At 44.8% G+C, this 16651-nt stretch overlaps 1 protein-coding gene across 1 annotated transcript in view; it reads right to left on the bottom strand.

The window, feature by feature from the left end:
* The window catches only part of LOC126426524 (uncharacterized), an 804696-nt gene extending 790798 nt beyond the window's left edge, over window positions 1-13898 (bottom strand). The window contains exon 1 of the mRNA XM_050088428.1: window positions 12703-13898. Within this exon, the coding sequence (XP_049944385.1) occupies window positions 12703-13443 (741 nt within the window). The 5' untranslated portion in view covers window positions 13444-13898. The remainder of the gene's footprint in view (window positions 1-12702) is intronic.
* Window positions 13899-16651: the final 2753 nt, after the last annotated feature.

A 16651-nucleotide genomic window follows, 5' to 3' on the forward strand; every position in this document is an offset into this window, starting at 1 on the left:
CCTGAGTGAAAGTGAAGAAGAATAACATGGTCTGCTAAGTGGAATGAACAGTCTAATCAGTTGAAACGTCCCCTTAGAAACATTATACATGACTGTGCTTAAACTGACACACAATATTTTTTTTAGCGCAACGCAATCTGACTTTCAGTAATCCCTACAAGAGAATGGCCCTGACTAAATTAACCTATACGTTTCACAAATCACTCACCTCACAAAAATCTTCGTTACTCGAACTACTGCAATACAGCGAGCGCCACTACTGCCAGCTAAATAAAAGATTCTAACTACTGAAGGCACTAACTACTGATAGGCATAGTTAGCAAATAAAAGATTTTGATAGAGAACAAACAATGTATTTACCTTAATAGTGTTCAAAAGTCATAATATATATAGCAGTTCATGACATCCAGTCTTATAAATTTCAAAACTCCGCCATTTCTCTCCCCGCATCCACCACTGCTTGCGGCTCACCTCCAACTGCGCAACGCTACGCGCTGTTCACATCCAACTGCCCAACACTGCAATGGCAGACGACAATGCAAACTAGCCACAGACTGCACACAGCACAGCCAGTGATTTTCATACAGAGCGCTACGTAACGTTGCCAACAAGAAAACATAAACAGCCTACTTACACAGTACAGAGTATGGAGTAAGAGTATATCGAAGAAAGACATAAGAAGTAGCGGAAATGAGAACATTAAGAAACTTAACATCAGGATTGATGGTCACGAAACAGCTGCAGTTAAGTAATTCTACTATGTAGGCAGCGAAGTAACCAATGACGGACGGAGCAAGGAGGACATCAAAAGCAGACCAGCACTGGCAAAAAGGGCATTCCTGACCAACAGAAGTCTACTAGTACCAAATATAGGCCTTAATTTGAGGAAGAAATTTCTGAGGATGTACGTCTGGAGTACAGCATTGTATGGTAGTGAAACATGGACAGTGTGAAAACTGGGAACAGAAGAGAACCGAAGCATTTGAGATATGGTGTTATAGACGAATGTTGAAAATTAGGTGGACTGATAAGGTAAGGAATGAGGAGGTTCTACGCAGAATAGGAGAGGAAAGGAATATGTGGAAAACACTGATACGGAGAAGGGACAGGATGATAGGACACCTGCTAAAACATGAGGGAATGACTTCCATGGTACTAGAGGGAGCTGTAGAGGGCAAAAACTGTAGAGAAAGACAGAGATTGGAATTTTTTTTTTTTGGTCATCAGTCTACTGACTGGTTTGATGCGACCCGCCACGAATTCCTTTCCTGTGCTAACCTCTTCATCTCAGAGTAGCACTTGCAACCTACGCCCTCAATTATTTGCTTGACGTATTCCAATCTCTGTCTTCCTCTACAGTTTTTGCCCTCTACAGCTCCCTCTAGTACCATGGAAGTCATTCCCTCATGTTTTAGCAGGTGTCCTATCATCCTGTCCCTTCTCGTTATCAGTGTTTTCCACATATACCTTTCCTCTCCTATTCTGCGTAGAACCTCCTCATTCCTTACCTTATCAGTCCACCTAATTTTCAACATTCGTCTGTAACACCACATCTCAAATCCTTCGATTCTCTTCTGTTCCGGTTTTCCCACAGTCCATGTTTCACTACCATACAATGCTGTACTCCAGACGTACATCCTCAGAAATTTCTTCCTCAAATTAAGGCCCGTATTTGATATTAGTAGACTTCTCTTGGCCAGAAATGCCTTTTTTTGCCATAGCGAGTCTGCTTTTGATGTCCTCCTTGCTCCGTCCGTCATTGGTTATTTTACTGCCTAGGTAGCAGAATTCCTTAACTTCATTGACTTCGTGACCATCAATCCTGATGTTAAGTTTCTCGCTGTTCTCATTTCTACTACTTCTCATTACCTTTGTCTTTCTCCGATTTACTCTCAAACCATACTGTGTACTCATTAGACTGTTCATTCCGTTCAGCAGATCATTTAATTCTTCTTCACTTTCACTCAGGATAGCAATGTCATCAGCGAATCGTATCATTGATATCCTTTCACCTTGTATTTTAATTCCACTCCTGAACCTTTCTTTTATTTCCATCATTGCTTCCTCGATGTACAGATCGAAGAGTAGGAGCGAAAGACCACAGCCTTGTCTTACACCCTTCTTAATATGAGCACTTCGTTCTTGATCGTCCACTCTTGTTATTCCCTCTTGGTTGTTGTACATATTGTATATGACCCGTCTCTCCCTATAACTTACCCCTACTTTTTTCAGAATCTCGAACAGCTTGCACCATTTTATATTGTCGAACGCTTTTTCCAGGTCGACAAATCCTATGAAAGTGTCTTGATTTTTCTTTAGCCTTGCTTCCATTATTAGCCGTAACGTCAGAATTGCCACTCTCGTCCCTTTGCTTTTCCTAAAGCCGAACTGATCGTCACCTAGCGCATTCTCAGTTTTCTTTTCCATTCTTCTGTATATTATTCCTGTAAGCAGCTTCGATGCATGAGCTGTTGAGCTGATTGTGCGATAATTCTCGCACTTGTCAGCTCTTGCCGCCTTCGGAATTGTGTGGATGATGCTTTTCCGAAAGTCAGATGGTATATCGCCAGACTCATATATTCTACACACCAACGTGAATAGTCGTTTTGTTGCCACTTCTCCCAATGATGTTAGAAATTCTGATGGAATGTTATCTATCCCTTCTGCCTTATTTGACCGTAAGTCCTCCAAAGCTCTTTTAAATTCCGATTCTAATACTGGATCCCCTATCTCTTCTAAATCGACTCCTGTTTCTTCTTCTATCACATCAGACAAATCTTCACCCTCATAGAGGCTTTCAGTGTATTCTTTCCACCTATCTGCTCTCTCCTCTGCATTTAACAGTGGAATTCCCGTTGCACTCTTAATGTTACCACCGTTGCTTTTAATGTCACCAAAGGTTGTTTTGACTTTCGTGTATGCTGAGTCTGTCCTTCCGACAATCATATCTTTTTCGATGTCTTCACATTTTTCCTGCAGCCATTTCGTCTTAGCTTCCCTGCACTTCCTACTTATTTCATTCCTCAGCGACTTGTGTTTCTGTATTCCTAATTTTCCCGGAACATGTTTGTACTTCCTCCTTTCATCAATCAACTGAAGTATTTCTTCTGTTACCCATGGTTTCTTCGCAGCTACCTTCTTTGTACCTATGTTTTCCTTCCCAACTTCTGTGATGGCCCTTTTTAGAGATGTCCATTCCTCTTGGAGTGTACTGCCTACTGCGCTATTCCTAATTGCTGTATCTATAGCGTTAGAGAACTTCAAACGTATCTCGTCATTCCTTAGTACTTCCGTATCCCACTTCTTTGCGTATTGATTCTTCCTGACTAATGTCTTGAACTTCAGCCTACTCTTCATCACTACTATATTGTGATCTGAGTCTATATCTGCTCCTGGGTACGCCTTACAATCCAGTATCTGATTTCGGAATCTCTGTCTGACCATGATGTAATCTAATTGAAATCTTCCCGTATCTCCCGGCCTTTTCCAAGTATACCTCCTCCTCTTGTGATTCTTGAACAGGGTATTCGCTATTACTAGCTGAAACTTGTTACAGAACTCAATTGGTCTTTCTCCTCTTTCATTCCTTGTCCCAAGCCCATATTCTCCTGTGACCTTTTCTTCTACTCCTTCCCCTACAACTGCATTCCAGTCGCCCATGACTATTAGATTTTCGTCCCCCTTTCCATACTGCATTCACTTTCTCTATCTGTCCATCTTTAGCTTGCGACGTCGACATGTATACCTGAACTATCGTTGTCGGTGTTGGTCTGCTGTCGATTCTGATTAGAACAACCCGGTCACTGAACTGTTCACAGTAACACACCCTCTGCCCTACCTTCCTATTCATAACGAATCCTACACCTGTTATGCCATTTTCCGCTGCTGTTGATATTACCCGATACTCATCTGACCAGAAATCCTTGTCTTCCCTCCACTTCACTTCACTGACCCCTACTATATCTAGATTGAGCCTTTGCATTTCCCTTTTCAGATTTTCTAGTTTCCCTACCACGTTGAAGCTTCTGACATTCCACGCCCCGACTCGTAGAACGTTATCCTTTCGTTGATTATTCAGTCTTTTTCTCATGGTAACCTCCCTCTTGGCAGTCCCCTCCCGGAGATCCGAATGGGGGACTATTCCGGAATCTTTTGCCAATGGAGAGGTCATCATGACACTTCTTCAAATACAGGCTACATGTCCTGTGGATACACATTACGTGTCTTTAATGCAGTGGTTTCCATTGCCTTCTGCATCCTCATGTCGTTGATCATTGCTGATTCTTCCGCCTTTAGGGGCAATTTCCCACCCCGAGGACAAGAGAGTGCCCTGAACCTCTATCCGCTCCTCCGCCCTCTTTGACGAGGCCGTTGGCAGAATGAGGCTGACTTCTTATGCCGGAAGTCTTCGGCGCCAATGCTGATTATTTATCAAAATTTAGGCAGTGGCGGGGATCGAACCCGGGACCGAAGACGTTTTTGATTATGAATCAAAGACGCTACCCCTAGACCACGGGTACGATGGAGACTGGAATACACCCAGCAAATAATTGAGGACGTAGGTTGCAAGTGCTACTCTGAGATGAAGAGGTTGACACAAGAGAGTAGAGTAGTTCGTGGCGGGACGCATGAAAGCAGTCAGAACAGAGCAGCAACTCCGTGTACAAATAGCTGTGAGCATCCACAAATATGATGTTATGCCTCTGGTGTGGTGTACCACAAATTGCTTCCCCGAGGTGTAGCCATCACTGTTGACATTTATTGTCAAGAGATGAGACGTCTTGCAGACGCAATCCGAGAACAACGACCAGGAAGACTGCGTGACGTAATGCCACTCCACGATAACGCCCACCCGCATTCGGCTAGACCGACAAAAAACGGTGCACAGCAGTTGGGTTGGGAAGTCATTCAGCACCCACCTTATTCGCCTGATTTTGCGCCTTAGATTTTCACGTTTTCCGCTTTCTTATCGAACAACCTTCAAAGAATTTCGGCGTGAGGATGCGCTCCGAACATGACTCGACGAGTTCTTCGCCCCGAAACCACCAGATTCACCTGTCGGGCTTATGAAACTCATGGTAAACTTATGCACTAACCTAATATAAATTCAACTTCATAAATGGTGGTGGTTAGTGTTTAACGTCCCGTCGACAACGAGGTCATTAGAGACGGAGCGCAAGCTCGGGTTAGGGAAGGATTGGGAAGGAAATCGGCCGTGCCCTTTCAAAGGAACCATCTCGGCATTCGCCTGAAACGATTTAGGGAAATCACGGAAAACCTAAATCAGGATGGCCGGAGACGGGATTGAACCGTCGTCCTCCCGAATGCGAGTCCAGTGTGCTAACCACTGCGAACTTTATAAATGATCGAAGTTGATGTCATCGAAGCCAGAGTACAGAAAAGCTAACATTATTACTATGTCTGATTGTTAATACTAACAATCATTTTACCACATTAATTCAAAAATTCTTAGGGAAACAAGTACCTCCCAGGCAATGTCATCGACTGGTAACCATCACAACTACATCATGTAAGGTGGCACGCAACTAGCCGGGACTGTACTGCATACTGAGCTATGCAGGTGGTTAGCATTTCTATGCAACCACACAGCCCAGCTATGTTGTTGTTGTTGTGGTCTTCAGTCCTGAGACTGGTTTGATGCAGCTCTCCATGCTACTCTATCCTGTGCAAGCTGCTTCATCTCCCAGTACCTACTGCAATCTACATCCTTCTGAATCTGCTTAGTGTATTCATCTCTTGGTCTCCCTCTACGATTTTTACCCTCCACGCTGCCCTCCAATACTAAATTGGTGATCCCTTGATGCCTCAGAACATGTCCTACCAACCGATCCCTTCTTCTAGTCAAGTTGTGACACAAACTTCTCTTCTCCCCAATCCTATTCAATACTTCCTCATTAGTTATGTGATCTACCCATCTAATCTTCAGCATTCTTCTGTAGCACCACATTTCGAAAGCTTCTATTCTCTTCTTGTCCAAACTATTTATCGTCCATGCTTCACTTCCATATGAATACTTTCAGAAATGACTTCCTGACGCTTAAATCAATACTGGATGTTAACAAATTTCTCTTCTTCAGAAACGCTTTCCTTGCCATTGCCAGTCTACATTTTATATCCTCTCTACTTCGACCATCATCAGTTATTTTGCTCCCCAAATAGCAAAACTCCTTTACTACTTTAAGTGTCTCATTTCCTAATCTAATACCCTCAGCATCACCCGACTTAATTCGACTACATTCCATTATCCTCGTTTTGCTTTTGTTGATGTTCATCTTATATCCTCCTTTCAAGACACTGTCCATTCCGTTCAACTGCTCTTCCAAGTCCTTTGCTATCTCTGACAGAATTACAATGTCATCGGCGAACCTCAAAGTTTTTATTTCTTCTCCATGAATTTTAATATCTACTCCGAATTTTTCTTTTGTTTCGTTTACTGCTTGCTCAATATACAGATTGAAGAACATCGGGGAGAGGCTACAACCCTGTCTTACTCCCTTCCCAACCACTGCTTCCCTTTCATGTCCCTCGACTCTTATAACTGCCATCTGGTTTCTGTACAAATTGTAAATAGCCTTTCGCTCCCTGTATTTTACCCCTGCCACCTTCAGACTTCGAAAGAGAGTATTCCAGTCAACATCGTCAAAAGCTTTCTCTAAGTCTACAAATGCTAGAAACGTAGGTTTGCCTTTCCTTAATCTTTCTTCTAAGATAAGTCGTAAGGTCAGTATTGTCTCACGTGTTCCAGTGTTTCTACGGAATCCACACTGCTATACAGGCCGTATGAATTTTTGCATGTACGGAAAGCTTATGCAACAGGTATTGCATCTGAAACTTGAAACTTCCTGGCACATTAGTTTTAATCTGCCAGGATGTTTCATATCAGCGCACACTCAGCTGTAGAGTGAGAATTTCATTCATCTGAAACTTGTTTGTGTGAGAGAAAATCATGTTATGCCTCGCTTGCCTTTACCGCGAATCTCTCGCCCAGCGCAAAGCCCCAAGTGACTGGAAAAACGCGCACGTGACTACCGTATATAAGAAGGGCAAAAGAAGAGACCCGTAAAATTACAGGTCAATATCCCTACCATCCCTTCGCTGCACAACCGTTGAACATATTCTGAGGTCGGATATAATAATTTTTTTGAGAAGGAGAAACTTCTGCGCACAAATCAGCGCTGTTTTGGAAAGCGTCGCTCGTTCGAAACTCAGCTTGTCTTTTCTCACATGATACACTGCGAAGGTGAACACGGGAATTCCATATTCTTAGACTTCCGTAAAGCATCTGACATGGTGCCATACTGCCGACTGTTAAGGGGAGCCGGAGGTGGTCAAATCCAAAAAATTACGATTTCTTTTTTTTTGCTACCGAACATTCCTCTTTAATGTAAACTTTGAATTATTGTTCTACTCGCCCTAGAAGTGGAGTTATTACCATTTTCCCCCCACGCCTGCAGAGGAAATGGGCGGCCGCTGAATCGATCTAACACCCTCTCGTGACTTCCTGGCGAACTGCTTGGGATTTCCTCGGCCTGTTAGGCATACACCGCCTTATGTTACGCATGCAGCGAGTCTGCAAGGGTTGGCTACATTGTTTTCTGTGACAAATGAAGCGCTAAGAGCGCGGAACATCGTCTCTTTGCTGTTTACCGTTTCGAATTAGTTCAGTGTTGCGGCTGTTGTTGGTAGTATTATACTTCTTGTGTAAAGCGTTGTTCTGGTCACGATGCCACGTTTTAGTAACCGTGTATATAAGAAGAGGAAGAACGTAGGGAAAAGAAAATTAACAGTAATACCAAGTTGCGATACTACAATTACTGAAACAGTGCGTTCTTCTGCTAAGCAACACATGGCCGGCCATAGCCCTGTGACATCTTCTAGCAAATACTACCTTGGGGATGGTGACTCCAAAGGTTTCAAGACTATAGAGCAACTGAAACCATATGGAAATGAATTTGTAGTTGAAAAGTTGGAATGCACTGGGCATGTGCGTATGGGTGCACGGCTTCGAAGGCTCAAACAAACTTTGGGTTCAAGTAAGCTCAGTGATGGAAAGATTTTTCTTTATAAGTACAGAACTCTGTTTGTGTGGCAGTTGGTCACACTGTTACGAAGAGTGCTTCACCCGCTGTGTGTGAACATGCGCACGCCGCGCTGAGGCGCTCAGTCTTGGCTCGGCAGCCGTTGAGAACGGACTTCCCATGGATGTTACCGCCAAGTGCGAATTGCGCGCAGTTATTCGGCTTTTGAACACAAAGGGCACTGCGCCCATTGAAATCCACCGCCAATTGACGGAAGTGTATGGTGGGTCGAGCACGGATGTCAAAAATGTTCGTAAGTGGTGTAGAGAGTTTGCAGCTGGTCAGACGAAATTCACGACGAAGAAAGGAGCGGGTGCCCGCCAATTTCTGAGGTGACAGTGTTGAAGGTTGAGCAAAACTGCGTGAAGATCGGCGGATCACCCCGGATGATCTCTGCACGTTGGTTCCTGAGGTTTCCCGAAGCACCGCTGACGGAATGTTAACGGAAACATTGAACTACCGGAAGGTGTGCGCAAGATGGGTGCCACGCATGCTGACCGAGGACCACATGCGGCAACGAGTTGATGCTTCCCGCGCATTTCTTCACCGCCTTGCAGCCGAACAGGAAACTTTCTGGACTCAATTGTCACGGGTGACGAAACCTGGGCATACCACTTTACACCTGAGACTAAGCAACAGTCACGCCAATGGCGGGATCCTTCTTCGCCAAAGCCACGGAAATTCAAACAAACACAGCCTGCCAGTAAAGTCATGACAACCGTTTTTTGGGATCGGGAAGGGATATTGTTGGTCGACTTCATGCCCACTGGGACCACAATTAACGCTCACAGGTACTGTGAGACTCTGAAAAAACTCAAACGGGCATTCAGAACCGAATAAGAGGAATGTTGAGCAAGGGCGTATACATTCTCCGTGACAACGCTCGCTCGCTCACACATCGCTCGGCAAACCGTTGCTCTCCTGCAACAGTTTCGGTCCTGACTTGGCGCACAGTGACTATAACCTGTTCCCTAGGTTAAAGGAACATTTGGCTGGAAAGCGATTCAGCTCCAACGACGAGCTGAAAGAAGAGGTTCATAACTTTCTGAACAGCATGGCGGCGAGCTGCTATGACATGGGCATACAGAAACTGCCACAGCGTCTACAAAAAAGCATCGACAGAAATGGTGATTATGTCGAAAAATAGCTAAATGTTCAAGCTGTAAACTGATGTAAACCATTGTAGAAATAAACAGGTCTATGTACTTCTACAAAACCAGAAGACATTTGAGGCTGTAATTACCCTCGTATGTACACGGTGGTCCATTGATTGTGACCGGGCCAAATATCTCACGAAATAAGCATCAAACGAAAAAAACTACAAAGAACGAAACAAGTCTAGCTTGAAGGGGGAAACCAAATGGCGCTATAGTTGGCTCTTGGCTCTGTAGATGACGCTGCCATAGGTCAAAAGGATATCAACTGTGTTTTTTTTAAATAGGAACCCCCATTTTTTATTACATATTCGTGTAGTGCGTAATGAAATATGAATGTTTTAGTTGGACCACATTTATCGCTTTGTGATAGATCGCGCTGTAATAGTCACAAGCGTATAAGTACGTGGTATCACGTAACATTCCGCCAGTGCGGACGGTATTTGCTTCGTGATACATTACCCGTGTTAAAATGGACCGTTTACCAATTGCGGAAAAGGTCGATATCGTGTTGATGTATGGCTATTGTGATCAAAATGCCCAACGGGCGTGTGCTATGTATGCTGCTCGGTATCCTGGACGACATCATCCAAGTGTCCGTACCGTTCGCCGGATAGTTACGTTATTTAAGGAAACAGGAAGTGTTCAGCCACGTATGAAACGTCAACCACGATCTGCAACCAATGATGATGCTCAAGTAGGTGTTTCAGCTGCTGTCGCGGCTAATCCGCACATTAGTAGCAGACAAATTGCGCGGGAATCGGGAATCTCAAAAACGTCGGTGTTGAGAATGCTACATCAACATCGATTGCACCCGTACCATATTTCGATGCATCAGGAATTGCATGGCGACGACTTCGAACGTCGTGTACAGTTCTGCCATTGAGCGCAAGAGAAATTACGGGACGATGACAGATTTTTTGCACGCGTTCTATTTAGCGACGGATCGTGATTCACCAACAGCGGTAACGTAAACCGGCATAATATGCACAATTGGGCAACGGAAAATCCACGATGGCTGCGACAAGTGGAACATCAGCGACCTTGGTGGGTTAATGTATGGTGCGGCATTGTGGGAGGAAGGATAATTGGCCCCCATTTTATCAATGGCAATCTAAATGGTGCAATGTATGCTGATTTCCTACGTGATTTTCTACCGATGTTACTGAAAGATGTTTCACTGCATGACAGAACGGCGATGTACTTCCAACATGATGGATGTCCGGCACATAGCCTCGCGTGCGGTTGAAGCGGTATTGAATAGCATATTTCGTGACAGGTGGATTGGTCGTCGAAGCACCATATCGTGGCCCGCTTGTTCACTGGATCTGACGTCCCCGGATTTCTTTCTGTGGGTAAAGTTGAAGGATATTTGCTATCGTGATCCACCGACAACGCCTGACAACATACGTCAGCGCATTGTCAGTGCATGTGCGAACATTACGGAAGGCGAGCTACTCGCTGTTGAGAGGAATGTCGTTACACGTATTGCCAAATGCATTGAGGTTGATGGACATCATTTTGAGCATTTATTGCATTAATGGGGTACTTACCGGTAATCACACTGTAACAGCATGCGTTCTCAGAAATGATAAGTTCACAAAGGTACATGTATCACATTGGAACAACCGAAATAAAATGTTCAAACGTACCTACGTTCTGTATTTTAATTTAGAAAACCTGCCTGTTACTAACTGTTCACCGAAAATTGTGAGCCATGTGTTTGTGATTATTACAGCGCCATCTATCACAAAGCGAAAAAAGTGGTCCAACTAAAGCAATTATATTTCTTTATGTAATAAACAAATATGTAATAAAAAATGAGGGTTTCTATTTTAAAAAACGCAGTTGATATCCGTCTGACCTACGGCAGCGCCATCTAGCGGGTAACCATAGCGCCATCTGGTTTTCCCCTTCAAGCTAGACAAGGTTCGTTCTTTGTAGTTTTTTGGTTTGACGCTTTTTTCGGGAGATATTTGGCCCGGTCACGATCAATGGACCACCCTGTATATAGTCGTTTTTCCTTCGCTCTATTTGCGAGTGGGACAGCAAAGGAAATGATTAGTAATGGCACAGAGTACCGTCCATCACGGCACCATTCAGTGGCTTGCGGAGTATCTTTGTAGATGTATACGTAGATGCATGAAGGACTGCTACATATCCGCATCCTCTACACCTCCCACTGCCTTGAACCCCCTCACCCCCTGGTTGCTCCTCTCCTCTCTGATCCCCGCCCCCTGTCACGTCTTCACCGTTGTGTCCCCCCTACCCTCCACCTTTACACCCTACATCTCCCTTCCCAAGGTGGCTTCCATCAACTCCCCCTCCCGGATGATGCCCTCTCTCCCTTCATTTATCCCTCCTATCAACTCTGATCCTCACTCCTTTCCTCTGTCCTTTTCCCGGGCTCTCTCTCCCCCCCTTCCATCCTCTTTCTGCCCCACCTCCCCTCTCTTTGCCCCTTCTCTCCCCCGAGTCCTTTTCATTTCCCTCCTCTGCCTCCTCTCATTCCCTCTCGTGTCCGCCCTTCTCCCCCTTTATTAGTCCTGTCCCTCCTTGGTTCCCCCCCCCTTTTCGTTTTTCCCCCTCCTCCCCTCCCCATCTGCCTTTGGCTCGGGAGTGCCATATTTGTGCCGCCATTTTCGTGCAGTGTTTTACAGTGTGTGTTTTTCCAGTGAGTGTTCCGTGTTGTGTCTTTTGGGAAGTGTAGCGAACAGCCATCATACTGTCGCTGGGTGTTCTTTTTTTTTATCTCTTGTGAACAGAAACCAGACTGTCGCCCTGTTTTTTAATTGTGTGTCTACTATGTTACTTGTCTGATTCCTGTGTATTTTATCAACATTGCCAACCCCTTTTGCTTTCTGTTTTAACTTTCCGCATTTTTACGCCATTTTACACTTTATGTCACCATTTTATCGCCTGTTTTTCCTTGTTTCTTTCTTCTTCCTTTTTCTAAAAAAAAGTCTGTAGGCTGTAGAGCAGCATACTAAGCCGCTGCCAGCCCGCCCCCTTTGGGGGGAACTGAAAATCAATAAAGAAAAAAAAAGAAAAAAATGACTGCTGCTGCTGATTCGAGGGAGGGGACGAAACAGTGAGATCATCAGTCTCATCTGATTACGGAAGAATGAGGAAGGAATTCACTGGTGCCCTTCGAAGGAACCATCCCAGCATTTGCAACACCGGTACAAATAGGGAACAAAAATAAAATTTGAGGTATAATGCCAGGAGTAAACAATAATTCTTGCCACTGCCACTACACTGTGTGCACACACTGAGTAAAGTTTTGTTATTTAATATTTGCTCGTATTGCTGCAATTTAATGGACAGCATTGTTTAAAGGAGAATACAGGGGAAACTTTGTATAATGACTATACAAGAAAAACGGATTTGAGAAGCCACGAAGTGATGGCCTGGTTGCAGATCATTTTAAAACCGTCAGAGCGACTCACCTGGAATTCCGGATCCTTGCTGTAGGCTCCAGAGTCCTCAATGACCAGACTGCGTGTCTTGAACTCCAGGTCTTTGGTGGGCACGCCGACGACGGCATCGGTGGGTTTCGCCACCGCCCTCTGCTCCTTCATCAGCTCCGCGTCCTCCTCGTCCTCTATGAAGCTGTCCCTCTTGTCGTCGACAAGGAACTTGCCGGCACCCGCCTCCTCTTCCGGCACGTCCTCCTGGAGGGACTGGAGCGACGCTGACCACGCAGTCTTCTTGAGGCCGCCCACCTTGTTGAGGTCCCGACCGAAGCTGAAACTCCTCCTCAGTGGCGAACTCCTCACGAAGTTGCCGATCGTCTTCTTGATCGCTGACGCCGCATTGGACAGATCTTCGGTGGATCTCCTCAGCGCCTTAAAGCTGCCTCTCAGACCTCTGTCCCTGCCCTGCAGACCGGAGCCCGACGCTGGCGTAGCATCTGCGCCGGCCCTGCCTTCGGCAGTAGCAACTCTGGTTGCAGGCAGAGTGGAGCGTCTGTCGCGCTTGGGATCTTTGGCCGCCGCCGCCGCCGCCGCCGCAGCTGCAGCCGTTGTGTTGCCCGCGCCGGACTTGCGCGCCTTCTTTTGTTGCGCCTCTGGCTTCGTTCGCGGGTTTGAATTTGTTGCGGCTGGCGCAGTGTTCCCTGACGCCTGCGCCTTGTTCTTAGACTTTTTCGAGGACCTCCTCTGTCCCTGAATTTGCTCTGAAAGCGTCATGTTTCTTTATTTCGTAAGTTCCAGTAGCTCTCCTGAATTTTACAAATCAGTCGACCAACGAATTCCAAAACAGCAACTACGCTAATAATTACTCACAAATAACGGAACCAAACTGCTCTCAATAACAAAAACCCACTTATATCACTAAAAGACACAACCATCTCTCAGTTTTGCAAAAGTAATCACTGAAAAAATCTCACACTTAATATTTGCAAAGACACTAGGATGCTCTTCTCTGCGTATTGTTTCTCTGTGTACTGTATTAAATACGTGCACACCAAAATAACTACCTGATGGACATTCTCAACACATCATTGCATAAAAAAGACCACAATATGTTTAACACGGTGCGATCTAGTTGTAAAACGTGAAAAAATAGTCACATGCAACACAGAATAATAGACTAGAAATTAAACTTTGGCTATGTGGATTGCTATCACCAAAAAATCACTTGTACTGCATCATACTCTATCCAACACTTTAACTACAAAAGTTCAGCTATACTTACGAGGATAACGGTCCATTAGGCAAACAATGTGATCACGACAATAACAAACATCCAATTTCACATTGTTAATGTCGCCCCACTGTTGCTGAACAACTATCTCGAAAGTCTTAAAAATTCATGCACACAGTACTCAATATTTTGTTGTTAGCAAATTCTGAACAAAATCGCAAAATTGTGGTGAATAAATTTCATATGGCAATCCTGAAAGAAGTTTGCTTCTTCCACTCAACTGCATCCTTGCAGCAAAATTCAGCTTCCAGTATTTCGAGTGTTCAACTGAAACAAAAAGAAAAGGGGACTTTTATTAGAATAAAATTTTGTGAACACAGGATCATGCATGTATAATATATACCTTGTATCATTATTAATCCTGGAAATTGCAGAAAAACCTGCAGTTGATAAACATATAGTGTAAATACTGGCAGATAAATATGGATATAATCAAGTCTGATCTAATGAGGCCTTATGTGCGAAATACAATATTTTTTATTACACCATTGCATAGTGGCTCTGAAACCAGAAAATCTGGCCAAAATCTGTACATATGGTTATATTGTTTCTGAAACTACTAATTACGAAAGTGATGTTATGTGTTTTAGAAATGATAGTTAATAATCATTAAAAATTATTGTGGTATTGCAGAATTCATTTTAAGTAAATTTGTAGTAACTACTGAAAAACAATGTTTGTTAATCATAAAAATGGACAGGTAAACTGGTATTGTTTGATTAGATCATCACAGATTGTGGGGCCAAAACCCAAATACACATAAAAAAGGTGACTGTGTTGTTAAAACTGATGTACAGACATTTTTCAAGCCATTAATTGTTTCAAAAATAAAGTTTCATAATGAAATTAATGGTGTCATACCATATTCTAGAAGTCAATGAAAAAAAAATCATGATAATTATTGATCTTGATGTTGAGTAATCGTAAAATAGGGAGTAAAAAACAGAAAAGCGTGTTGATTAAGATATAATTTAATTTTCTTTGAAATTGAAACATTAAATGAAGAATTTCGTTCTAAATATTCCATATTGGACTATTAAAATTATCTTCATTGAAGCTGCTATGGCATCTTCTGACTGAGATACACTGCAATCGTTTGTTGCCTATGAGAGTCTCAAAGCTTTTAATTTCTTTCTTAAGAATTATGTCTTGAAACAATTTTATTATACACACACAAAGTCAAAGAAAGATAATATATTAAATCATACTTTCATTCACTGGGTATTTAACACAGGGAAACTATAAGAAAAACAATTCTTTCAGTAAATGGAAATCGATGATATACACTCCTGGAAATGGAAAAAAGAACACATTGACACCGGTGTGTCAGACCCACCATACTTGCTCCGGACACTGCAAGAGGGCTGTACAAGCAATGATCACACGCACGGCACAGCGGACACACCAGGAACCGCGGTGTTGGCCGTCGAATGGCGCTAGCTGCGCAGCATTTGTGCACCGCCGCCGTCAGTGTCAGCAAGTTTGCCGTGGCATACGGAGCTCCATCGCAGTCTTTAACACTGGTAGCATGCCGCGACAGCGTTGACGTGAACCGTATGTGCAGTTGACGGACTTTGAGCGAGGGCGTATAGTGGGCATGCGGGAGGCCGGGTGGACGTACCGCCGAATTGCTCAACACGTGGGGCGTGAGGTCTCCACAGTACATCGATGTTGTCGCCAGTGGTCGGCGGAAGGTGCACGTGCCCGTCGACCTGGGACCGGACCGCAGCGACGCACGGATGCACGCCAAGACCGTAGGATCCTACGCAGTGCCGTAGGGGACCGCACCGCCACTTCCCAGCAAATTAGGGACACTGTTGCTCATGGGGTATCGGCGAGGACGATTCGCAACCGTATCCATGAAGCTGGGCTATGGTCCCGCACACCATTAGGCCGTCTTCCGCTCACGCCCCAACATCGTGCAGCCCGCCTCCAGTGGTGTCGCGACAGGCGTGAATGGAGGGACGAATGGAGACGTGTCGTCTTCAGCGATGAGAGTCGCTTCTGCCTTGGTGCCAATGATGGTCGTATGCGTGTTTGGCGCCGTGCAGGTGAGCGCCACAATCAGGACTGCATACGACCGAGGCACACAGGGCCAACACCCGGCATCATGGTGTGGGGAGCGATCTCCTACACTGGCCGTACACCACTGGTGATCGTCGAGGGGACACTGAATAGTGCACGGTACATCCAAACCGTCATCAAACCCATCGTTCTACCATTCCTAGACCGGCAAGGGAACTTGCTGTTCCAACAGGACAATGCACGTCCGCATGTATCCCGTGCCACCCAACGTGCTCTAGAAGGTGTAAGTCAACTACCCTGGCCAGCAAGATCTCCGGATCTGTCCCCCATTGAGCATGTTTGGGACTGGATGAAGCGTCGTCTCACGCGGTCTGCACGTCCAGCATGAACGCTGGTCCAACTGAGGCGCCAGATGGAAATGGCATGGCAAGCCGTTCCACAGGACTACATCCAGCATCTCTACGATCGTCTCCATGGGAGAATAGCAGCCTGCATTGTTGCGAAAGGTGGATATACACTGTACTAGTGCCGACATTGTGCATGCTCTGTTGCCTGTGTCTATGTGCCTGTGGTTCTGTCAGTGTGATCATGTGATGTATCTGACCCCAGGAATGTGTCAATAAAGTTTCCCCTTCCTGGGACAATGAATTCACGGTGTTCTTATTT

Source organism: Schistocerca serialis, chromosome 11 (genome assembly GCF_023864345.2).
Source record: "Schistocerca serialis cubense isolate TAMUIC-IGC-003099 chromosome 11, iqSchSeri2.2, whole genome shotgun sequence".
Lineage (NCBI taxonomy): Eukaryota > Metazoa > Arthropoda > Insecta > Orthoptera > Acrididae > Schistocerca > Schistocerca serialis.